The sequence below is a fragment of the Lygodium microphyllum genome, chromosome 18 (genome assembly GCF_053477565.2).
Source record: "Lygodium microphyllum isolate KBCC chromosome 18, Lygodium_microphyllum_v1.1.10, whole genome shotgun sequence".
Lineage (NCBI taxonomy): Eukaryota > Viridiplantae > Streptophyta > Polypodiopsida > Schizaeales > Lygodiaceae > Lygodium > Lygodium microphyllum.
In genome coordinates this window covers 95337550-95364274 of record NC_141152.1, presented here as the reverse complement: position 1 = coordinate 95364274, position 26725 = coordinate 95337550, and the positions used below count along the sequence as shown (strand labels likewise).

Sequence of the window (26725 nt, the reverse complement as noted above, 5' to 3'; positions counted from 1 at the left end):
GAATTTTTACTAAACAAATTTGGGATAATTAAAAAACCAAGTTGAACTTACATGCAATGTAGAATCTATTTGGTCTCAAAGAGTGCCCTTGAAGTAAATATTATGCTTGATCTATATGAAGATCTTTGCTGAACGTCATAACATCTATTTCAATGTACTTTCTACACTTCAACGACATTCTGCTAGATAAGAAAGCATTCAAAGACATGTATCCTTAAGTGATAATTTGAATAACCACCTAAGCTATTAATGTAAATATGGTGGCAGATTAGGAATGTATAGTATCGTTGGAAGCAACTACATGGGCAATGAGTACACAAAGTATAGTCTCAAGGCTTGTATATTGCATACCTACAAATAGTTGTGGAATGCATTAGATGCATAGTGTCACTCGATGTAACCAAAAGGGTGAGTACACAAAAGTATTGTCACAATCCTTGTATGCCATATATCTTCATATGTGGAATGTATGAGTTGCATAGCAAAATAGCACCCCTGTGGATTATGAGTGAACTATTTGTACTCACCTTTTATACATGAAAGTGTTTATAAAAGAAATGAACTAGATTAATTCTATTCAAATTATTTACTTGTTTCTCCATCAATGCTATTCATTTCAATACATTAAAGCATTGGACTAGTCCAATTCTATTCACATTACTTGTTCTTCTCCAATGCCATTCAATGACCATTTCGTTTTGTTCATTGCTGAGCTCCCTCTACTCAAATAAACATCCGTAGGCATGAAGTTCTCTGATTTCACATTTAATGAATGGTCCTTTACTCAAATAAACATACATAGGCATGAGGTTCTCTGATTTCGCATTTAATGAAAGGTCATAGTTCTAGATGTGCTAGCATCAAGGCTCAGAACACCAAAGTGATTTAACCTCTACCTATTCAGTTGCTTGTCAAATGTGTGCCAAGTTTAATCACAAACTTCAGTGTTCCAAAATCCTCTATTACTTGAAAATGCAACACTATACAAGACAATCAAGCACATCACATTGCTGTTTCCATGGAGTCTTAAGTTAAAACTAATGTGTTGTGTTCTTAGAGATCCATATATACCAGTGTTTTAAACGCTTGCCTGCAATACCCATTGCTTAAATATGTACTCCACACTATGTAGGTTTTTAATCATAACAACAATTATATGTAGTGGTTCCATTCCTTTTCCATAGCTTATGTAATAAACCAACTCTTTTTCAAGCGTGGCCAAAATTTCTTAGTTTCTTAATGCTCTTTGCATTTCATGCAGTCTCCAAAAAAACTACTGGGACAACATATGCCCACTACATTCCTGGATGTTACCTTAAGCTTTGCCTATTTTATACTCGTACATTATGTTGTTTATTGTGCAAATTAAAGCTATACTTAAAGCTTCACTTTTTAATGCTATACTTAATACTCGTACATTAATTTGCTTGTGCAAATTAAGATTTCTTCATTTTTTAATGCTCTTGGTATTTCATGCAAAGGACTCCAATAAAACTACTAGAACTAATGACCACGACATTCTTGGATGTCACCTTAAGCTTGCCTAGTTAATACTCATATATAAATTTGTTTGTTGTGCAAATTAAAGCTACACAGAAAGCTTCAAATTAAACCCATGAAGGCATAACCTTTGGAGGCCTAGTTATGAGCACTATATTCATTCATGCAGACAAAATTCTGGCACTCTTTTATAACATACAAAAGAATGCAGGCCCACAACTCTTCTTATAAGAGAAGGGTGCAAATCTAGATCAGAAATATCCTTAACGCCCACCACAAGCATTCCTCTTGACAATTGTCGGCAAATAAGTGGTTTAAAAAATAATCTGGAGAGGGATAAAATGCCTCAGTTCGTGCACAAGCCTTTTAATTTACTGAAAACATAATAAAACAGATAACATCACACCAGAAAAAGAAAACAAGTATTATAAAATATGTTTAACATCCAGAACCTCTGGAGTGTTTAGGAGTATTGAAGAAAGTCCCTCGTAAATCATAAAACACATCCTCATCCCTTGCTCATAATGTAGGCTGGCATGTATTCTGCAAATATGCCAGATGAGCATGTCCCAAAAAGGGAGGATCAGTTTTGATAGTATCCTCATGAATCTGCTTCTTTATCCTTCTCCTTCTCGCCCTTTTTTTGAGCCTGTGAAGCACGACATTTAATTGAGAAATTTGCATAGAATTCATAATAAGCAACACTTCAAAAGCAAAGAGAAACAACTTACCTCATCAGATTGCAAAGATGCAAGTACATCTCGCACTGAAGGATCATTTGGATCAACACCTGGAAGCTGGTAAATCATCCCAAGTATCATAACCTTGTTTCACCTCGACCTCAATCCAAGATCAATTAAGTGTAACCTCCCCAGCATGGAAGCCAACCAAAACATTCAAACTGCATTATGGAGGATGAATCATACCGAAGAAAGAATTGATGAAACAAAACTTTGATCGCCCAAAACTCTACTCATTTCAGATGAGGATCCACCTGATGCAGCAGCACCTTCCTGCATAGAAATTTGCAATGCTGCATGAACAACAGAAGTTTGGATCAGAACAGTTGGCATCAATCATTTTGGCCGCTTCTTTGTTCTTCCATATCCTCATTCAATTTTGCTGTATTCCAGTCTTGAGATACAAACGGCTAATCAGAAACATACAATGCTTAAAATTTTTTGGAACAAACATGAGTAATGCTCAAAGAAACTTCTACACCCACAAACTTATATGACTGGTCGCTGCTTGTTCTACCATCTCTGACTCTACTCTAGCCCTCTCCATAAATGCATGAACTTGTAGAAGCATGTGACTTGGAACTGAGGGAAAAATGTGTTGTATAGACTGAAGCCTCTAGACCTGATAATAGACCGCCTGTAAATATGCACAAACTCAAAATTAGATGCCTTAGAAACCCCATGAGCCACTTCTAAGTGATATTGTACTGGACTTTGTTGAGCCACTTAGTGTTTTACAAACAATCTAACTGCCTCAGTCCTCCCCTACTCATACAATATATTATTTCACATACAGACAGCCTTGGGGGATGGTCTAAGCACTAATGGTTCCCTACTGTTGGGATAAAGGCCCATTTGACCTCCATGTAAAGTACACGCACAATATTTAGCTGTACATGTGAATGCACCCTTACGTGCCCTAAGTATAAATACATTTTATTCTTTGTGTACCAACACATAGTTGGTACACTCGTATCTAATCATACTTTCACTCTTCCTCTCTCTCACCAGCCGTCACACTCACGCTCACTCCTCGAACTTCTGCACATCCACAAATGAGCTCCAACAACTGGTATCAAAGCTTAAGGTTCTGTGCACACTTCCCAACGCTTTCCCGGTCAACAAACGTCAGCAGGCGACAATCAATCCCAACGCTTTTCCAGTCAACAGACGTCAGCAGGCAACATCCAAGTCATAGGTGACACTGCAGCGGGTGCAAGCGACCTGCTGCATGGTAACGGACAGTCCAGGCACTGAACGTGTCGGCAGTGGACCAGTCGACAGGCAGTGTTTCGGTGGGCAGCTGATGCGACGGAGCTGGCAAGCAGACCAAGTACGCGTGACGACAGGGACTCCAAGCACCAGCAGGATGATCCAAGCGTGACAGCCGTCACGTGACAGGGCAGGGTCAACCAACCCTTCCTCGTCAGTTTTTTTAAAGGAATCAAAAATTCCTTTAATTTCAAAGTTACCCCTTCTTCTTAACAAGGATTCACATGTGAAAGCACAGTTGTCAATTCAGTGCAAATTCAAGCCCGAAAATTTGGGGCTTTTCCCAAATTTGACCTCGTCTATGCCTGGCAATGATATTCAAGTCAGAAATTGAAGACATTGCGCATGGTGACCTCAATTAAATTGGGGATTTTATCAAATTTGTCAAAATTTTGCTCCTTTGAGTAAAATTTCTTGACATTGGATCCCAAAAAATTGGGGCTTTTCATGTATTGATAAAATTTTGCTCAGCTGCATCAGATTGGCTGACACTTGTGCACTTTTGGACCTGAAATTTTGGGGGTTTGTGCAGAATTTGGTAAATTTCGGCATTTTTGCCCGTGTGGTGGCTGGTTCATGTACAAACTGCATTTTAGGGGCATTTACTCTTGTATTCATGATAAAATGGCTGCAACTTCTTCCAGTTCAAACATCAAGAGTTTGATGGAAATCAAACGTTTTGATGGTCATGGCTTTGACCTTTGGAAAGACAGTATGCAGGGCATCTTGTTCCTAAAGGATTGTGAGGATGCTTTGCAAGTAGATAAACCCGCACTAATGTCTGATGCAGATTGGGCCAGAGTCAACAAAAAAGCTGTGGCCTACATTAAGATGGGTGTCACTGATGACATCTTGATAGACATTAAGGGTTTAGATACAAGTTATGCAATATGGGAGAAGCTGAAAACTACCTATGAGATCACCACGCCTACTAATCAGGTGCATTTAATGCGCAAGTTGGTGAATATGCAACTGGATGAGTCAAAGCCTGTAGCTGAGCACTTGAGTGCATTTACAAGGATTCTAAATCAGCTCAAGGATGCAAATTTGAACTTTGATGATATGTTGAGGGCGATCTTTTTGATCATGACACTGCCTGATTCTTGGGAGACCTGGTGGTTTCTCTCACCAATAACCCCAATCTCTCATATGATGGGGTGAGGGGCTCAATCTTGAATGAGGAAATTAGACGTATGTCTAGTGGAGAAGGCAACAACTCAGCTTATAATGTAAGAGGCAAGGCTGAAAAGAAAAATGCAAATGTAGGAAAGAGAAACAGAAGCAAGAGCAAAGGAAAGGAAAAGAGTGACATTACTTGCTATCACTATGGTCAAAAGGGCCACAAGGAACCTGCTTGCAGTTATTACAAGAAGGAACAAGAGAAAAAGAAGAATGCAAGAGATAAGGAGGAGGAGGAGGAGGATAAGACAAATGCATCTGAGGTAGCCAAAGGCAAGGAAAAGGCCAATGTGGCCTCTAGTGTGGTCATAGAGGAGCTTTTGGATACAAAGGCTGATGTATTATGTGCAGTTGATTATGATGCCCTTGTATGTCACATGCAGGATATGCAGATTACCAAGGCTGATGTGATTGATGCACTTTTGTCCGTTGATGATGGTGTCACTCAGACTTGGATTGTAGACTCTGGTGTCTCTTTCCATGTAACTCCTTGCTTGGAGTGTTTTGCTATGTTCAATGCAGGCAGTTATGGAAAGGTATATCTTGAAAATAACCATGCTTGCACCATCGGTGGGATTGGCATTGTACACTTGTCTTTAGACAATGGGCAAGCGCTTGTGTTGAAAGATGTCAGATATGTGTCTCGAATTAAAAAGAGTTTACTATTTGTTGGTCAACTTGACTTGCATGGCTACGCTACATTGTTTAGTGGTGGTTTGTGGAAAGTGAAAAAGGGTTCCATGCTGATTGCAAAAGGAACCAAGAAGGGCACTTTGTATTGTTTGCAATGTAAAGCCTTGAATGGCAAGTTTCTTGCAGTTGCTGAAAATTGCAGTAACTTGGGAGTTATGGCATAAGAGATTAGGCCATATGAGCCAGAAGGGACTTGATGTCCTTACCTCTCTCAAGAGGGTTGATGGAAAAGGCTCTAAACTTGACTTTTGTAATGAGTGTCAGTTTGGAAGCAAATAAAAATTTCATTTTACTCTAGTGTCTCTCGTAAGTCCAATGTCTTGGACTTAGTACATTCTGATGTATGTAGTACGCCCATGAAATCGTTGGGTGGTGCTGCATATTTTGTCTCCTTTATAGATGATTGTTCCAAAAAGATTTGGGTATATCTCTTGAAAAAGAAAACTGAAGTGTTTTTTGTTTTTAAAACTTTTCATGCATTTGTGACCACTTAGACAAGTAGAAAGCTAAAATGCTTGAGAATTGATAATGGGGGTGAGTTCACATCTACTGAATTCAAGTCCTTTTGTGGCTTGCATGGAATTAAGAGGGAGCTTACAGCTCCTTACAGCCCTTCTTCAAATAGGGTGGTTGAAACATATAATAGGACTTTATGTGAAAGAGTGCAGTGCATGCTGTCCACTGCTAATCTCCCTCATGAATTTCGGGGAGAGGCACTCAAAACCGCAGTTCACATTTGCAACCGCTCTCCAAACAGGTCCTTAAATAATGGCATCCCCGAGGAGGTTTGGTCTGGCAAATCGGCCTCATATGACCATTTACTGTTACATTAATGAATGTAACTTATAGGAAACAACACGAGAGATGACCGTCCACGGGCCTTGGGAGCCCATACGGGGTTCAGGGAGCTTAGAAAGTAAGTGAGTTATAAATTAGTATAACTCATTAGAATTTGACGATTGGCAGGAGAAGACATGTTTTTTCTTCCGACATCTTCCTTGGCGATGGCTAGGTGGTGAATTGAGAGCTCTCGTGCTTTCCTGACTAGGGGCGACTACAAACAAGGACTTCGGCGACACAACACTGGTATTAGAGCCACTCGCGACTTGGAGACAGACGGTAACAATCTCGTCCACTCACGATTTGGAGACGAGCACCATTGCTAAGGGCCGCATCCAGCCTGACAGGGCAGCCCAGCTTTCTTGCCGGATAGGGCAACCCAGCTTTCCTGCTCGACAGATTGCACGAAAGCTCTACCTTTTCTCCCACGGCCCGTCTATCGTCACACTGCGTGACATGTCTTACTTCATGTGCCGACAACCTTGCACCAATGTTTCATCAGCCACCGACATTCGCCCCACCGATCAGCAAGTCAACACTCCCCTAAGTAATTTCAGCAGGGAATTTCAGGAATTTCCAGCGTGCTCCATCCTGAAAACTGAAACTCAGCGTACAAGTCTTCACCCCTTGCCGAGAAATCAAGCGAACAAAATACACGGAAGTGCCCCACCTTTGTCTCCAAATTTCTTACATTTTCTTCTCAATTCTAGTGTATAGATGGAGGGGAAAGAGAGAGAGAGGGCAACGAAAGGCTCTAGTTCCGGGGACCACCCTATGGTGGATCCCCATGAAACGGAAATGCAAGAAGAACACTGGGAAGAATTTGTTGCTACACGAGAGCAATTTGATGATTTAACTGCTCGTGTGCAAGCACGGGGGGTTCAAATTGTTAGCCTGTCTTGGGCCAATCGGTCAGCTCTTGGGTATAGGCAGTCGGCCCATATTATGGGCAAGATGGACATTAAGTGCAATCGGCCAGTTTTGGGCCAGTCAGTCAATTTTGGGCCAGGTCGGCCAATTTGGAGGCTGGGGGGCTATATATAGCAGCCCCCCCCCCCCCCCATCAGTCCCATATACTATTTTGTAGATTTCAGCACACTCTCCCTCCTCTCCCACTCCGGCATTGGTGCTGCCATTGTTTCCAGCCTGATCTAGTGCCCTCACTAACGCTTCCGGCTGCATGCAGGGACTGATCAGTCCACACCTTTGTATTCAGCATTCATTTCAGTCAATGCACATTTTCTTCCTTCATTTTCTGATTTCTCTCTCTTCCTCTGTGTTCGTGTTTCTTCTTCTGTTGCGCACTCTCACATGGTATCAGAGCCTAACTGAGAGCACGGAGGAGCTTCCATCGACAGAGAGACACCATTCCCTTCCTTGCTGCTGCCATATCTTCTCCAACAGCCAAGGTGGTTCATTCTGGTGGTCCACACTCTTGTGTTTGCTGCAGGCGGCAGTTTCTGAGGCTGCCACGTCATCATCTCACTCCTCCTAGGTGCGTTTTCTGCAAGGCGACCTTCCCCACAGCTGGGCGATACTCCTGCTAGCGTTTTGCTATTTCGGAGGTTTTCTCACCCTCTGTCGGTCCTCCTCTTGCTGGCGACTTCATCCCAGGCTGCATTTTGGTGTTTGGCGGCTTCTGCTTTAGTGATCTACATCATCCATACTTGTGTTTTGCAGCTCCAAGTATTGGGTGACCTCAAAACCCTGCGTTTTGGTGGTCTGCTTGGTGGTTGGTGACTCCTCTGGTGGTGATCATTCGGCATCGGCAAATTTTCTTTGGTGTGTTTGGTGTTTGCAGATTTGGAAGATGTCTTACCAGTTTTCAGGCTTTGATGACTCAGAGGATGAGCTCCTTTCTCATCATTCCTCTGAGCGGAGACGGGATTATCAGGAGTTTCCTGATCAACGACGGGAGGAGACGCCTCGCACCCGTCCTTCTTCAGTCCATGCATCTCAGAGGGTTCCATCTACAATGAAGGTTCCATCGGTGAAGACTGCTTCAGATGTTCGGATGCCTTCCTTGATTCCCTCGATACAGGTGCCCATACTCCCTCCCTTTCCGAAGGAAGACAAGTTGGATGGTTCCCCACTCAACATGATGTATGTAGTTAGTCTAAAACCTTTCCCATTATGATAGGAAGACCACTTACACACATGAATGAACCTTCCAATCTCACATAGCCAAAAGCAATATGGTGTATGGAAATAAATTGTGCATAGGCCACATTTAATACATAACCAAACACACACAATATAATGTGCTTCCTTTCTGTCATCCTCCTCAACTAGTTGGCAAACTACTTCAACAACAATCGAAGACCATTACAATGAACATGCACTCTAGTAAGGTAAACTGGTAAATATAGGATGATATGCTAACAACTAGGGTGAATCTTCAACACTTGCAAAATAAAATTTTTGTATTCATACTCATCATATGGAACACGTTTGGTTTGCAAGTAATAGGTTTTCCCTTTTCTCCTATTGTGGCATGCTCTATTGGAACACATTTATTGTGTGATGCAAAATACCATTCGCTGATTATTCGCTTCCTCTTGGTTCATCGAAGTGTTGTAATATGATATTCAAATTATTTTGTAGCTTACTACTTTAATACCATAATTTAGTATTTGTGCATTATTTACTTGTTGTAACATATGATTTCAATTAGTAGATCCTTAAATCACCTCATAGTGCTCACACGCACGCACGCACGCACACACACACACACACACATGCCCGCCTCTTGGCAACAAAAAATGCAACAACATTTATAATACTTTCCCACTCCATATTCATAAAAAAATTTCATCAAATCATCTCTTTTGATCTTGTAGGATCATGAAAGCATTAAGTGGCTTAATGACCAACCGGATCTACAAGGGCGTAAAGCCAAATGGGCTGAACTCCTCCAAGAGTTCGACTATGAGATAAGGCATAGAAAAGGAAAGTACAATATAGTGGTTGATGCACTCAGTAGAATGCCCATCATAAATGAATTGAGTTTTACTCAATTCTCTTCCGATTTGCTTGAATCCTTAAAAGGAAAATGCCAGGTTGATCCTGCATATTCCAACATATGGGAGGCAATTGATAATGGGAATCCAAATGGGAGGGCCTCCACTGAGGAAGGAACATTTGAGGATATTCAACAAGGAAATGGAGCATCAAGGGTTGCTCAAATGGGATTCAAGTGGAAGAATTTTACCATTGATAATGGCTATTTACTCTACAAGGATAGGATATGTGTCCAGAAAGATGAAGAAATAAGGCGCCAGATACTCTTTGAGTGTCGTGATACCCCTAATGCGGGACATCCAAGATTTAGTAAGACTTATAGTCTTATTAAAAGACGGTTCTATTGGCTTGGAATGAATAAGAACGTCCTTGACTATTTGGTCAAATGTAAAGTGCCAGGTTAATAAAGCTGAAAGATTGAAAATGAAAGGACTTCTCCATCCATTAGACATTCCTTCAGGAAAATGCGAGAGTATCTCCATGGACTTTATTGTTGGGTTACCCAGGACACAAAGGGGGCACGACTCTGTGTGGGTGATTGTGAATAGGTTAACCAAAATGGGTAGATTTATTCCAACTTCACTGATGTTAAAACACCAAAATTGACTAGATTGTTCGTAGAAAACATATACCGATTGTATGGCCTTCCAGCAAATATAGTTTCTAATCGGGATAGAAAATTTGATAGTCAATTTTGACGTGATGTATTTAGGAAGTTGGATACTAAACTTAGCATGAGCACGGCAGAGCACCTGCAAACTGATGGGCAAACTGAAAGGGTTAACCAAATCCTTGAAGATATGTTGAGAGCACATGTAAGTAAAAGGCAAACTAATTGGGAAGAGCATTTACCGATAGCAAAGTTTGCATATAATAGTGCCAAACGCTCTTCCACTGGATATAGTCCATTTATGCTAATGTATGGGTTTCAGCCCAGAGCTCCTCATGCAATAGGACTGCATACGAAAAAGGTTCAAGCTATTAGCAGTCATGTTTGTCATGCCTTGTCATCTCCTGCCTGTGAGCCTCAGTCTGAGTCAGATGAGGACTTTAGGAGCTCTGACTTGTCTATCACTTGTTTTGACGGAGGAGGTAGCTCATTCTAGAACACTCAGTTTATTGCATTTCAGTGCATTTTCTCCTCTAGTCGGGATTTTATGTGCATTTCCCGGGGCAGTTTCTGCATTCTTCAGCCTGCCTCACCTGCCGGACATTGTCCACCCTTTCCGGGATTTTTCTGACATTCCTGGCATTTTTACCAGCATTAAATGCTGGTCGGACATATTTATGGCCTCAAATTTCAGGTCGGCCAGTTTTTGGGTTTTTTGGCTATTTATAGCCATTTCCCACTTGGCAGTCAGTTGTATTATCATCTTCCCTCCTTCTTTGGCAGGTGCACACTTCGACTCCGTCATCTTCCTCCGTCTTCGGTGCTGCCGTCATCATCAGCCTGATCTGGTGCCCTCACTGATGCTTCGGGCTGCGTGCAGGGGCTGATCAGTCCACAGTTTTGTATTCAGCATTCATTACAGTCAGTGCAGATTTTCTTCCTTCATTTTCTGTTGTCTCTCTCTCCTCCTCTGTGTTCGTGTTCTTCCGTTGCGCACTCTCACATGGTATCAGCGCCTGACTGAGAGCACGGAGGACCTAACCTTGTGGAGAGATACCTCACCCCTCTTCTGCTGCTATCGCCTCATTTCCAACTGCCCAGGCGGCCCCTCCAGGTGGCCATTCTTCTTGCGTTTGCTGCAGACGACTACTCCTGAGGCTGCCACGTCATCAAACAACTCCTGCTTGCATTTTCCATTAGGCGGCCCCTCTTTCAGCTGGGCGACACATCATCAGGCTGCGTTTTCCTGATCTGGTGGTCATTTCCACTCTTGGCGGCTCATCTCCTGCTGGCAACCCACTCCCAGGCTGCGTTTTGGTGCTGGCGACTTCTGTTCTGGAGATCTTCATCAGATATCCTTGCGTTTTGCAGCTCCAGGTGTTTGTAGGCTATCACAGCCTGCGTTTTGGTGGTTGGTGACCAGACTGCTGGTCATTATTCGGCTTCCGCACAGTTTTCTTTGGTGTTTGGTGTTTTGCAGATTGGAAGATGTCTTCTCATCAGTTTACAGGCTTTGATAACTCACATGACGAGTTTTTGTCTCGACACTCATCTGAACGGAGGCGTGATTTCTATCACGAGGACCGTCGTCCGGAGTCTATTCCTCTTTCCCGTCCCCCTTCTATTCATGTATCTCGGCGATCCCCTTCCAGTGGGCCGACGATGCAGCCTTTGGTACTCCCCGTACAGGTACCCGTACTTCCTCAGCTGCCCAAAGAGGACCGGTTGGATGGCTCCAACTTTTCTCTATGGTCCTGCAAGGTGGAGTGTATCTTGGACTCCTTCAATCTTTGGGAGCTTGTTTCTGTTCCTATTCCCCGGCCTAAGGTGGATCCCGCAGATGGGACATCTATGGATCGTGCAGCCTTATGGGACCGGCTTAATTCTAGAGCCCGATCTTTCCTCTTTCTAAGTTTGCAGGATTCTGTCCTTGTTCATGTTCACGGGTTCAAGACTGCAACAGACGTGTGGAGAAAGCTCGCGTCTCTCTATCAACAGAAGACGTTTGCCCACCGGATATCTCTTGAAAAAAAGTTGCGGATGCTCGCTATTGATGATAGTCCTTCCATGAAGGACCACATCAACAAATTACAAGATATGAGGGATGAGCTTGCATCCCTCGGTCGGACGATATCTTTTGAAGACATGGCTATGATTCTTTTGACTCAGCTGCCATCGCCTCGGTTTGATGTCTTCTACACCAGCCTTCTTACATCGAGGACCCGTGAGAAGCTTCTATGGGAGGAGCTATCCCCGCTTGTCTTGGAGCATGACGAGCGCCTCAGAGAGGTCAGTGCTAGTGGATCCGACTCCACTCGAGCCTTTGTTGCAAGTTCGGGAGGACAGAAGCAGAAGAAGAAGAAGGACAGTTCTTCAGGCTCTGACTCAGATTCAGAGACCGAAGTGCCCACACTCTGGGAAAGGGACACATCCCGAGGAGAAATGCTGGAAGAAGTACCCTCACCTTTGTCTGGGAGCGAAGGGTGGATCTACATCGGAGCCTTCTTCTACCTCTACACCAGTCGTTACCCATGAGTCAGTGTTTCTTCATATCCATGCTTTGGAGGAGGATCCTTCTTCCGTGGCTGCAATGTCTTCTGCGCAGCCTTGGTTAGTGGACAGTGGTGCTTCGAGTCCTATGACTCCCCGAGGTGATTTGTTACAGGATCTCCGTCCATCAGAGGGTTCAGTCACTGTTGGTGACATTTTATCGGTGCCTATTAGTGGTGTTGGCACATTGCCTTTGTTTACCAACCGACCTTCGAGCTCCTTTTCACAAGCCCTACATGTTCCGGATTTGGGCCTTCCCCTCCTCTCAGTTTATGGCCTTACGAGACTTGGCACACGAGTGATCTTCACCGAGCATGCCGTTGTTATTGAGGATTCTTTTACAGGAGCTGTCTTATCTACAGGTTAGCAGGAGAGCTGGCTTTACAGACTCCATTCCCCTTCTTTGATGCAAGGTCCTCCGAGGCAGTCTATTGCTATACCTATTCCCGCTTGTGCACCTTCTATTCCACAAGTTTCTTCCCATCCCCCACCTTCTCCTCCAGTGGTTCCCTCGTACCCCCCATCCCTTTCCGAGGGGGACGATCTCGGTGATGAGGCTGTGGATTCCCTGGCCCCTAGTGTTTTAGAGGGGGATTCCCAGGATCGTGAGGAGCTCCTTCAGCAGAGCAGTCTACATCGACGGACTTCATCGACCTTGGCATTCCTCTTGCCACCCCAGGATCCGTTTCTCCCTTGGCCTTCAGCCACATCCAGGATCTGAGAGGGGGCGTTAGCAGTCATGTTTGTCATGCCTTGTCATCTCCTGCCTGTGAGCCTCAGTCTGAGTCAGATGAGGACTTTAGGAGCTCTAACTTGTCTATCACTTGTTTTGACGGAGAAGGTAGCTCATTCTAGAACACTCAGTTTATTGCATTTCAGTGCATTTTCTCCTCTAGTCAGGATTTTATGTGCATTTCCCAGGGCAGTTTCTACATTCTTCAGCCTACCTCACCTGCTGGACATTGTCCACCCTTTCCGGGATTTTTCTGAGCATTCCTGGCATTTTTACCAGCATTAAATGCTGGTCGGACATATTTATGGCCTCAAATTTCAGGTCGGCCAATTTTTGGGTTTTTTGGCTATTTATAGCCATTTCCCACTTGGCAGTCAGTTGTATTATCATCTTCCCTCCTTCTTTGGCAGGTGCACACTCCGACTCCGTCATCTTCCTCCGTCTTCGGTGCTGCCGTCATCATCAGCCTGATTTGGTGCCCTCACTGACGCTTCGGGCTGCGTGCAGGGGCTGATCAGTCCACAGTTTTGTATTCAGCATTCATTACAGTCAGTGCAGATTTTCTTCCTTCATTTTTTGCTCTCTCTCTCCTCCTCTGTGTTCGTGTTCTTCTTCCGTTGCGCACTCTCACACAAGCAACAAAAGATTTTTTGAAGGATATAAATAGTATGCTAAAATTTGCTCAAGAAAATATTAAGAAAGCTTAAGACCGAGCTAGAGCTTATGCAGATCCTCACCGAAGAGACATCTCCTTTAAAGAAGGGGAATTGGTCTATCTTAAAGTACCTGGACAAACTAAAACCATGAAGACGGGACGATGTCCAAAGCTTTCACCCAGATATTGTGGCCCTTTCACAATACTTAAGAGGGTGGGGAAATAGGCTTACAAGCTCCAACTACCTGCTAGTAGTAAAACACATCTAGTTTTCCATGTAAGCAAGCTAAGAAAGAAGCTAGGTGATATAGATAATCTAGTCTTAAATGATAAGATTGAGGAGCTATTCAGTGAACAATCTATTCCACATGAACCAGAAAGAATTTTAAATATTCGTAATAGACAAACAAGGCATACTATTTATCAAGAATGCCTGGTAAAATGGAGAGATTGTTCAAAAAAAAGCTCAACATGGGAGCGAGTAAGCACTTTAAGAAAAAGGTTTCCCAATTTACAGTTAGACCTTCCAAGTATCGTTTTCGAGGACGAAATCGATTCTTAAGGGGGAGGAAATGTTACATTAATGAATGTAACTTATGGGAAACAACACGAGAGATGACCGTCCGAGGGCCTTGGGCGCCTGTACGGGGTTCAAGGGGCTTAGAAAGTAAGTGAGTTATAAATTAGTATAACTCGTTAGAAATTGACAACTGGCAGGGGGGGAGACATTTTTTCTTCCGGCATCTTCCTTGGCGATGGTTGGGTGGTGAATCGAGAGCTCTCGTGCTTTCCTAACTAGGGGCGACTGCAAATAGAGACTTTGGCGATACAACATTTACGCATATTTGGTTGTGATGCTTTTGTGCATGTTCGAGATGAGCTGAGGAACAAACTTGACCCAAAATCCACCAAAGGCATCTTCATGGGCTATGGTGATGAGGATGAATTTGGCTACAGAGTGTAGTTACCTCAATCCAAGAAAATCATTCGCAGCCGCAATGTTGTGTTTAATGAGGCAAAGTTGCTGAAAGGTACTTTGGCTTCAAATGAAGATATGAAAAAGGTCAAATTTCAGAGTTTGCAGCCACCTATTACTTCAGAAAATGAGCCTCATGGTGTTGTACCACACGCTGAAACTGATGATCAGTCAGTTATTTTTGAGCCAGATGATGATGGACAGAAAATAGGAGCACAAGGAGGTCATGGACAGCAAGGTAGACTTGCTGGTTATGAAATTGCAAGTGCTGGTAATGAAAATGAAGGTGCTGTACAGCATGCTGAAAATGGCTTCCAGCAGCCAATAAATGCTAAAAATAACATACCTCCAGATGTAGACCCAATTCCTAAAAATGTTGATCACTGGGTACACAGGTCTACACGTGTAAGAAGGCAACCACATGGGTTTGACCCCTCCTTGCATTATGTGATGCTTACAGATGAGGGTGAGCCTCTTACATACAAAGAGGCCAAGTCATGCGAATTCAGCAATAAGTGGGAGCTAGCTCTGCAAGAAGAGATTAAAGCTCTATATGCAAATGATACTTGGGACCTTGTGTCGTTGCCCAAAGGAAGGAAGCCTCTTCCAAACAAATGGATTTACAAAGTAAAGACAGTTAATGGAAAACCCCAAGTACAAGGCAAGACTGGTTGCTAAAGGGTATGCACAAAAGGAAGGGACTGACTTCCAAGAGGTCTTCTCACCTGTTGTGAAGATGACCACTCTACGTGTGCTTTTTGCTCTCACTGTTGTATTAGACTTAGAGTTGTACCAAATGGATGTAAAAACAGCTTTTCTTGCATGGTGACATTGATGAGGAAATTTACATGAAACAGCATGAGGGCTTTGTAGTTCTTGGAAAAGAGCAGATGGTGTGTAAACCAAAACGCAGCTTGTATGGGCTGAAGCAAGCACCACGGCAGTGATACAAAAAGTTTAACACTTTTGTGCTATCTCATGAGTTTACACGCAACCATGCAGATCATTGCTTGTACATGAAAAAGGATACAAATGGCAGCCCCGTCATACTTGTTTTGTATGTGGATGATATGTTGCTAGCTGGGAAAAGGAAGACTAGCTTGGATGGTCTCAAAAATCAGCTGAAATCAGCTTTCTCCATGAAAGATTTGGAAAATGCATAGCATATTTTGGGCATGAGGATTCACAGAGATAGATTGCAGAAATTGTTGTTCTTATCTCAAGAAAAGTACATTGAAAAGGTACTGGATAGATTTAGCATGGCTGAAGCTAAGCCTTTTGGGGTATCCTTACCTCCTTACCTTAAGCTTAGTAAAGCCAACAGCCCAAAAGATGACGTAGAAGTAAATGCTATGAAGGGAGTCCCTTATGCATCACCTTGTGGCTCTCTTGCATGCTATGGCTGCTACTCATCCAAACATTGCTCATGCAGTGGGAGTTGTTAGCGGGCTTATGTCAAATCCTGGCAAAACACATTGGGAGGCTGCCAAGTGTATTCTTCGATACCTAAAGGGTACACAAAGAAAGTGTATTTGCTATGGGCAGGGTCCGCTTAGTTTGCAGGGTTATTGTGATGCAGACATGGCAGGTGACTTGGACACTCATAGGTCCACCACCAAGTATGTCTTTACAATTGTTGGTGGGGCTGTTTCTTGGTGTTCCAAGCTGCAAAACATCGTTGCACTGAGTACCACTGAAGCTGAATACATATCAACTACTGAAGCCTCTAAGGAAGCTATATGGTTGAGCAGACTTGCTAAGGATCTCTGCATATCTATGGGTACTGCAGTTTTGGGATGTAATAGCCTGTATCTAGCTAAGAATGCCATGTATCATTCACGCACAAAGCATATAGATGTGCGATATCACTTTATCAAACAAATTTTGGAAGATGGTCTAGTCACATTGACCAAGATCAAAACACAAGACAACCCTACAGATGTCCTCACTAAAAGTCTAAGCAAAGCTCAACATGAGCATTGTATACAACTAGTGGGTGTTGGTTAGAGGTTCACTTCACACCTTTAAGTGGAAGGTTGTTGGGATAAAGGCCCATTTGACCTCCGTGTAAAGTACACACACATTATTTAGCTATACATGTGAATGCACCCTTATGTGCCCTAAGTATAAATACATTTTATTCTTTGTGTACCAACACATAGTTGGTACACTCATATCCAATCGTACTTTCACTCTTCCTCTCTCACCAGTCGTCACACTCTCACGCTCACTACTCGAACTTCTGCACATCCATAGACGAGCTCCAACACCCTACATGAGACATTTAGAACATGTATGTATATTTGCTTCTCCTCTCATGGGATACGAGAGCTCCTGTAACACGTGACAAAGCTTCCCCCCTTCCTGTCGATTGATGTTGCCTGCCTATAGCTAGTGCACTGCCACACAACCGCCTTCCTCTTGCCCAACACCCCTCTCAGTGTGGACACCACTGGCCCAGCTACCCCCACCTCGCGTCTGCCAGACCAATCACCTCCCCCACCCCCCCATGTGCTACCTCCTGATACCTGGTTTCAAGGTACAAGCAACCACTGCCTCCCCACCGGACAGTGTTGCCCACTGGATACCATTCCCCCCACAGAATACTCTGACCACTCACCAGGAAGCCACTATCCACATCAATGCATCATCCCCCCCCAAGCTGGCTAAACCAAATTTGTATTTTGCTGCCCCCTCCCCTTGAGACAGCCCTTCCCTCTCCCTGGTCAACGGTAGCATTCTTGGAAGTCCCCTAATGGAAAACCCGGGTCTGATGATGGAGCACTCGACAAGAGCCCCCCAATCTCACACATTGTGCATCACTCTCACTGAGAAGTAGCTCTTGTCCATTCACACAACAAAGGGAACTAGAGAAGAGTGATTTTTGGTAAGGTCATAGGGCACTGTCCCTCTAGGGCACAACTCCGTGATTGGCTTCTTTCCACCCTGCACATCGGTACCACGCAAATTGCAAAGGCAATACTGATGGGTCAGAGTATCTTTATGGTCCATCTTACCTCAGCAGAGGCAGACTTGGAGCTTGTTGGCAGCTCCCCCATAGCCTCTACAAAAGGTGTCATCTACATGGTCCCATGGTACAATGGCATCACTATTGAGAGCTTCGAGATCCACAACAGACTCCCCTATTATCCAACCACCCTACTTTTTCCCAAACTAGCAGTCCAAAACAGTTGGTAGAGGATTTTAGGTGCCTCTTCGGCAGTCCTTGTCAAAAGATGACGTACCGGCAAGACATTAGGGTTTGCGGGAAGAAACACAGAGTGAAGTCCACAAACATGGAGAAGAGAAGAGGGTAGAAACTCTAATGAATAGAATGATGAAGTTCTAAATCATGTAATGAATGTGATACAAGGGAACAAGGGTGTTGTAGCACAAGGAAGATAATGAGGACAACCACGAACCACAAACCGCAATGTCCTCTTGAAGGGGTGTGAGGGTAGTGGAGAGGCTAGAGAGAAGAGGTGACGGATTGAATGAATCAGCCGTAAGGAATGAATGAGAGAGCCGCCTATAATTAAGCACAGCCAGTCTAGGATAGCCCCCCCTTTTTGGGGCTGCAAACCCTAAACACAAAATGCAAAAACGCAAACTGCGGGTGAAGGGTTTCTCAACACCCCCTTTCAAGCCCAAAAAGGGGAACAAGAGAAGAGTGAGGTGGAGATGCAATGCTACAGGCTGAAGAGTGCTCATACAGCAGGTGCCACTTGGACAGTGTACCAAGTGGGAAAATTGTTCACTTGCCCAAGCGACCTAGTACAAAGATGATGAAATCATGAAATGCATAGGAGGAATGTCGGACTTTGTGTGGTGCTGAGAACCATAAGGATATGCCTATACTTGATATCGGGAGGTGGGCTCCATGCTAACCAAAGAACGATGAAGATCCACCCTAGAAGCTGAGAATACCACTTGAAAGGAGACCTTTGAAGATAGTTAAGAGATTGGACGAGCTGTAGAACCCGAAACTCAACCTCGGGAGAGAAGCCACTAGCTCCATGACTCCATGCTAGAAGGAATACGAAGGCCTAGCCACCAAGTCGCTGCTGAAGACCCAAGGGCCCCGATCTAGATTGGGAAGAACTTCATGGCACATAGGGTCCCTCTTTGAATCGGAAGGAGTAGAAGTAGAAGCCCCCTCTGAAGCCGAAGAAGAACTAGAAGTCCCCTCTAAGGGCGAAGTAAGAGAATTCCCCTCTGAATCCCAGTCTGAGAAAGAAAGAGAATCCAACCACTCATGATTCACGGACTGCAAAGCATCCGATGACCAAGGAAGCACCGTCGGTCGTACTGAAGAAGGTATCTGGGGCTCGAAAAAAGAAGTTGAAAAGCACCTAGAAGTGACCTTTCGAACCTAAGTGGAAGAGGGTGGGAAAGGAGCAGGCTCAGGATGAGCCAAGGGTAGGAAACAATCGCAAGCTCTCAAGAGAGTGGACTGTGGAGGAGATATGGACCGTGGAAGCCACTATACCCGAAAGTGGGTGAGGGAAACCTTCGCACTGTGGAGTGGTCTCCAAGAGGGCTTATCGCATCGTAAGGTCTTAGAGCCTCCGTGTGCTGAAAAAGACTTAGTGCACATCGGGTGCGGCTTATTGCCTTGAGCATAATACTCTGATAGCCAATGCAAAACAATCTCTGTGGCCCAAACAGGAGAGGTGGCACAAGGAGTGCCTAATGGAAGACACATATACTCAAGAGGGGTGGGGAGCAAAGGTCGATGTCGACAGTCTTCAGTGGGATGACCATTCGCGCCGCAATAGGAGCACCCAGTAATCTGGTCATCTGTTGGTAAAGAAGCCATGGATACCAGTGTGCTTGCTGAAGAAGGAAGAGGTTAGCCATAAACCATGAATTGCAATGTCCGCCTTAAGGGTTGGGCGGGTAGTGGAAGGGTTGGAGTGAGCTATCAGTGGGAGGAGGATGTGACCAGCAGTAAGAGATTGCAACCAATAGAAAAACACAGGTGAGGAGAGAGAAATATTAAAAACACAAGCTACAAGAGAAAAAACAGCAAACACAGGCTGCAAAAGAGAGAAAGACTAAAAACGCAGAAAAAAACTAACAGTAGCAGTTAGCAGGCTAAAGCCCCGAACAGTGTGTGATAGGCTGGAAGACTATTGTAGGCAGCAATGGCCAGCTTGGACTGCGATGTCCTCCACGTCCAAGGTGTGGGCAGCAAGCTGAAATACCCAAAATTTGCAAAAACGAGATTGTTTTCGGAATGGAGAGTGATCAGCAACAATCACTCTACTGTAAACAGCTGCAAACTGCAAGTGGAAGGCTGGAAACAAGCGTCAAACTGTAGATGACAGCAAGGGACAGCGGAGACTGCTATGTCTGTTCGCGAAAGGGGTGTGAGCAGCAAGCTGAAAACACCTGAAACCTGCAAAAACGAGATTTTGATTTTGCCTTGTCCTTGTACCACATAACATGTGCACTTGTCCACTGCATGCCTAGTGTCAAATCCTTGAACCTTCACTACCTATTGCAATAATTACCATGCTAAGAGCTAGGGGTACCAAAATAAAAGTCCATGTCAATTTACTACTACAATTTAATTAAATCATTATCTTGACTTTGTTAGCAATCATGTGTATTATGCATAATCATTTGCCTGTGAGTCTCAATCTGAGTCAAACAAGGACATTAGTAGCTCTAACACTCGATTTGCTATGTCTTTTGCCAAAGAAGATGAGCATACATTACTCTGCACTTCTTTTTCACTTGGTTTTAGTAGTGTTCACAATTGCACAGGATAAATTTCAGCCCTTTGCATTTCTTCTTCTATGGATTTAGACTGCATTCACACTGGATAGGTGGCAATTAGCTGCAAATTGCAGTGATTAGCATATTTTAGGCCGCCTACATTATTTTATTTATATTTTTCAAGTCAACCAGTTTATTCACCTCCTCCAAGATCAGGTCAGCCAGCTTTTGGCATTTTTGGCTATATATAGCCTACCTCCAACAATTGCCATCATCATTTCTTTGCAAATCTTCAATACATGCCAATGTCCAAGACATTGCTCAATACATGCCAATGTCCAAGACATTCCCCATCTTCTAATACCAACTTCCATCATCAACCTAATCCCCTAACCTCACTGACACCTTGGGTTGTGTGCAAGGACTAATCGGTCCATCTTCTATTCAGCTTTCATTCAAAGTTCAACACAGATTTTCTTCTTTCATTCTCTTCTTTCATTGTTGTCTTCCTCTTTCCTTCTCTCTCCGTGTTTGTATTCCCCTTCTATTGCGCATTCACATGGTTTAATTGCCAAAGTGAGTACTCAAAGGTTCTACAAAGAAAAACCCATACTCATCTTGCTCTTTGGAGCAAATCTACTGCAAAGAACGCAGATTTTTGGTCTTGTTCAGGCCTCGTACGAAGTGTGCGAGGCATCTACATCCTCTCTATTCAAGCAGCCTTATACCAAAAATTTTGTGTAGTTTCAAATCTATTTAAAGAGCTATGGAGTACCGGTTTGGCAAGTTTGATGACTCAAATAAGGAGACCATTCAATCTTGCATTGCTAGGCAATCCCATTGATCAAACCTTCGCAATGAGTAACGTGAAGATCAACATTCAAAGCCTTGTTCTCACTCTTATAGATCAAGCAGATTGAAGCACCCTTCTCCACACCCCCCCCCCCCCCAAAAAACCAAAAAAACACTTCTCTACATGTTTCTCATGAGGCCCGTACTACATGTTCTCAAATAGCCATGATGAGGCCTGTTTAGGTGCCCGTGCTTCCTTTTCTCCCCAAAGAAGATCAACTTGATGGTGCAAACTACTATTGATCCTACAAAGTGGAGTGTATACTTGACACCTAATTTATGGTACTTTGTTACTACCCTAATCCCCCATACAATGGAGGATCCCCACATTGATTCTACAATGGACCAAGCAGCCCTTAGGGATCCGCTCAACTCTAGAGTGCGATCTTTTCTCTTTGTAGGATTCTGTCCTTGTACATGCGCCCAAACATTGGACCGCAATGAAGGTGTGGACGAAGCTCTCTCCCTCTATCTCTAGAAGCTTTTTGTTGATGATTCCCCTTCTATGCAAGATCACATCAACAAGATGGATGATATGCAAGATGAGCTTGCATCCCTTGGCAAGACAATTTTATCAGAGAATATGGCAATGATTCTCATTCTTCAATTTCTATCTCCTACCTATGAGCCTGAGTCTGAGTCACATGAGGACAATAGGAGCTCTGACACTCACTTTGTCATCATGTCTTTTGACAAAGGAAACTACTCTTTCTAGAGCATGCATTACACTGCTTTTTTCTCACTCCAAATTAGGTGTGTTCACACTGGCATAAGATAGTTTTGAACCCTTTGCATTTCCTCTTCAGCAGACTTGATTGCGTTTATACTAGAGAAGTGGTGATTCGCTTCAATATGCAGCAATTGGCATCCTTTAGGCCAGAATTGTTTTATTCAAGGCCACCAATTATTCACCTCCTCCAAGATCAAGTCAGCCAATTTTTGGCATACTTGGCTATATCTAGCCTACTTCCAATGGCTGCCATCATCATTCTTTTGCAGATTTGCAGCACACTCCAACATGCAAGACATTCCTCTATTTTCCAATGCTTGCTTCTGTCATCAGTTCCCTCATTGACACCTTGGGCTATGTAGAAAGACTAATCAGTCCACCTTATATTCAACTTTCATTCAAACTTCAAAGCATATTTTCTTCTTCCATTGCACTCTTTCTCTTCCCTTCTCTCTCCATGTTTGTATTCCTCCTCCGTTGCACACACTCACATATTTCTAATTTTAGTGATAGACTCCACTCAATACTAGAATCCAAGAGCGGACTTGTGGCAAATGTTGCACAAATGAGCTATAGGTTCTATTCATAGAACCCCTTAACTATCCTAGCCTTAGGGTGTAATATTCAAAGTACAAGACCCTTTAATTGTTGTGAATTTAGGATGCATTCAAACCCAATGATCAAATGGTCAACGGGCAATCTATCTTCATCAACTTCCTTGGTAGATGCTCACACCTAGTAGTTCAAATCGGTGCTAACATTGTGGGCTATGACTAGAGGCTTCAAAGGTTCACAATACAAAACTATCAAAGGCTCAACAACAAGCTTTGTGTGGTAATCACAAGCAATGCTGACTAGCTAATTGGTCCTAGCCAATTTGACCTACAAATTTTCATATATCCCTCCACTCCAACCCCCACCCAAAAAAAGAAAAAATGAAAAGAGTTTGAAAAGAAGCATCAAAAGTCCACCTACTTGTTGCAAGAAGGAGAGAAATAAAACAATATACATCAAGCCTTACAATCAAAACAACACATTCATAAGTTTGCATTGCTTGCATAAATGTTAATGCTACACATGTAAAGCTTGCAACATCTACAACCTATACATTTCATTAAAGCATGATAACGACAACAATAAGTATCTTTACCAAATGCTAGATCTTGATCTTCTCCACTTGTTTCGGCCATTGCTGCATCTCCAGCACTAGCATTCGCAGAAGCTACTGCTCCATCTGACATGGACATGGCAAGGGCTTGCTCCAACAAAGAGTTCTCATCCTCCTACAAAATAATGTACACTATAAGGTTTGCTCATCCATTCATCCACCCATCCAACCACACATCAGTGTACAACTTGAAGGATGTAGATAACAAGACTCATAGTATGCTGAATAAATACCATAAGTTCTCCCCCCTTCTCAACACTTGTATTAGCTCCTGTTGCCTCAGACATCATCACATCAGATACGCTTCTGTCTTGCACATCTTGAGAAGCCTTTGCAGCAGCTTCAGCTGCCCTTTTGGCAGCAGCCTCTTGTCTAGCACGTTCTTCTTCCATAGATACACGTAAGGCCAATGCAAGTTCTGGGTCTAAGTTAGGATCCACCCCAAAGTCAAAACTACCAGCACCACCAGCTGCTGCTGCAGCAGCAGCTGCAGCCCCAGCAGCAGCAGAAGCAGCAAAACCACTGCCTGCTTCTCCATCACCTGTGAAAATAGGAGAACTACATTCAAGCAACATCAGATTAACCCAACAAAAAAAGAAAACCATATCTTCTTATCAAATAACACACTTAATTACTTACGATAGCAGCACATCTGAAAGGACATGTGAGCCAGCTGGCACATGTACGATATGACTAGAGTCATTGCTATTGACAGCAGACAGCAGTGCATCTAGTTTTTCTGATTTTTCATCTTCCTCTTCACCAAAATCCACAATGTCCAAGGACACATTGTTCTTTTTTAACTTCTTTCCAATCATTTCCAGGATCTTCTTGTCAGTAGTGATTGGGCTGTGAGAGAGCCCAGAACATCCAAACACACCTTAAGATGGACATCAACCTCTCAGATATCAGAACAAAGTGATTAAAGTAAAAAACTATGCTTTACCTCCCAGCAAACAAGACAATTCTTTGGCGTTGGTGTTTGTTTTGCCTATGCTTCAAAGCCAATTGAGCTACTTGTACAGCGGAAGTCATGTTTGCATCTCCCCCAACCTCCACACCTGATAAAAAGGTGTGTTTAGTAAGGAACAGTGTGTTGCCTAAGCACTTTTCCAATTCATCCACTCAGTGATTCACATTGCCTACCATGCATGCAAGCCAAAATTTTTCCCAAGTCACTGGTTGGCGTAACAAGCACACGTACACCCTTCCCTGCCATCGTCAGAACTCCAACAGTATTCTCAGGATTCGACTGAGAAAGTTAAAAAGAAAACACCATTAGTAAGCTGCACATCATCATCAATAAAAATGGTTTGAGCTAAACTAGCTTACAGAAATCTACGGAAATGCAAATGAAGCCAGTACGAGACAAATTAGAGCAGACAAAGGTCTTGTCATTAAGCTTTGAGAGGCTACAATTATATTCCGTCATTGCACGCATGTAAGCAACAAAAATATGTATGGCATATGTTGCATACACCTTGCATTTATGTCTATTTTCACAGAGTTACAATCTTCCAGCCAAAAATCAGACAAGTATATCTGCCTGTCCCTCTGCGTACTTTGATGTGTGGTCCACAGCATCGCAGTAGATAGCTTGACAAAGGAGATCGCCAGGTTAAAGTAAAGAACAAGCATACCTGAGTTTTGGCTCCGCAGATGAGATTCACAGCATCAGCTTGCGATTGAAAACGGTTAGGTGTGTAATCCCCGTTGCGCATCCACTCGGAATTATCAATGCAGATCATGGTTGCCTACAAGGCGTGCGAGATTAGGAATGACGGAGGAGGAAAACTACGCACGAGGACAGGCCATGAATCTTACTTACCTCGAGCACCATGGTTCCCCGCAGAAGCTTCGCTATCGAGCTTTCCTGGCACAGCACTTCGGCCTACAAAACACGCTGCTACTTGAATCAAAATGACTTTCTGATTTTCGATGGGAGGGAGTAGATTGTGCGTCATGGGCGGTTAGCTCCAAAATACTTTACTTGTCCATAAATAAAAATGACCTAAGATTCCGATCTAATAACATCTATACATCAATTTCATATGGTTAATTCACATAGTGTCATTAGTGGTCCAATAAAATTAGTTAACGCATGTATCTATGTGATCTTGTTGGAGTTGAAGATAGCTTGTACTTTGGAGGGTGAGAGCCGAGGGTACCATCTCAAGGGTGGAACGATGGTGGTTGCAAGATGGAAGAACAGAACGTAAATCACGGAATAGTGATGACAATACAAGGCTACTAATGTTGAGGGGTCTTCATGGAGTCCATTGCAACCTAAAGCCAACTCATGCGCTTCCTAAGAGGTGTGTCTATCTCACTTGTGCAATTGACAAGTGCAGGTGCCAACTGGGAGATGGATCAAAGTTTAGGTAAACCCAGAATCTTGACCCACACTTGAGGATCCACTTGGTGTGAAGTTATGTTATGTTGTGCAGATTGCAAAGTGGCAAGTCATCGAAGTAAGCCCAGGATGTTAGGCCCTTGATGTGATGTGAGATTGTGCTATGGGGGGTGAGGGCTAGAGGTTTAGAAGTGAAGCTAGCCAACCAAGGCCATTGGATGCTTCTAACTTGAGAACCCTTAGGTGCAATGAAAATGTGATGTGCAAGTATCTTTTTTTCCTTTTTTCAATGAATAAATGCAACTAAATTTTTGAAGGATAGCACACTACTTAAGAAGTGGGCAAAGTGTCATTTAGAGACATCCCATGTTGGGGAAGGTATTCTTTTTACCATTAACAACGACTCTCAACAAACACACCACCTATCACGACTAAAAATGGGTCCGATACTAGCTCTAGGGCTCTAGCTGGTGGGCTCCTATGCTCATCAAACCACCCTCATGGCCTTGTGACCAGGAGCGTCTAGAGGTTGTACATTAATCTAGCTAAATCATGTATTTGTATCAATTTGTAGTCCAATGATTTTGCCCATCCCAACTCCAACACAAGGAGTATCCAAACGTTTAGGTGTCTAGCACCTCATATCACATACACAAATAGCTCCTTCCCAACAAATCATTGTGGCTCCTACTACTCTCCTACACCCTGGGGATTGACCCCAAGATGTGCCGTCTCAAACATAAAACACAATCGTAACATTGTCCGCTCTTTTGATAAAGCGTTCCAGGAGAGAATTTTGTTTCCTCACATAAGAGTTCCCAAAGACAACCCTTCTATCCTCTGTAGCTAAAGAAGAGGGCAGTGATCTTGTGAATCTACTTTTCTCATTCACCTTGAAGTCAAATAGTATTAAGTTGCCTGATTTGTGCCTTTCTTGGTATCTTTGCACAACTTCTTCTGGATTTTCTTGTTCTTCTTGTGATAAGATCTTAAGGGGGAGAGGGTGGTTAGTTACCTTCTAGGATTGTACCCTCAAGATCTGAACCAAGTCTTGTATGCTTCCCTCCACTGGTTGCCCCTTTGGTTAATCTACATCATAATCTAAGGGGTTTAGACAAGTCTATTAGGG

General features: G+C 43.4%; 1 protein-coding gene across 1 annotated transcript; it reads right to left on the bottom strand.

Moving 5' to 3' along the window:
* Window positions 1-1854: 1854 nt before the first annotated feature.
* Window positions 1855-25224, bottom strand: RPN10 (regulatory particle non-ATPase 10). Its single transcript, XM_087699003.1, has 10 exons — window positions 25072-25224; window positions 24884-24997; window positions 24390-24495; window positions 24190-24304; window positions 23883-24092; window positions 23477-23801; window positions 23226-23358; window positions 2427-2533; window positions 2232-2297; window positions 1855-2149 (listed from the first exon to the last, which is right to left on the bottom strand). Exons 1-10 carry the CDS (start codon window positions 25081-25083, stop codon window positions 2102-2104), a joined length of 1236 nt encoding a protein of 411 aa, XP_087555129.1. The 5' UTR covers window positions 25084-25224; the 3' UTR covers window positions 1855-2101.
* Between the last annotated feature and the right edge of the window lie 1501 nt (window positions 25225-26725).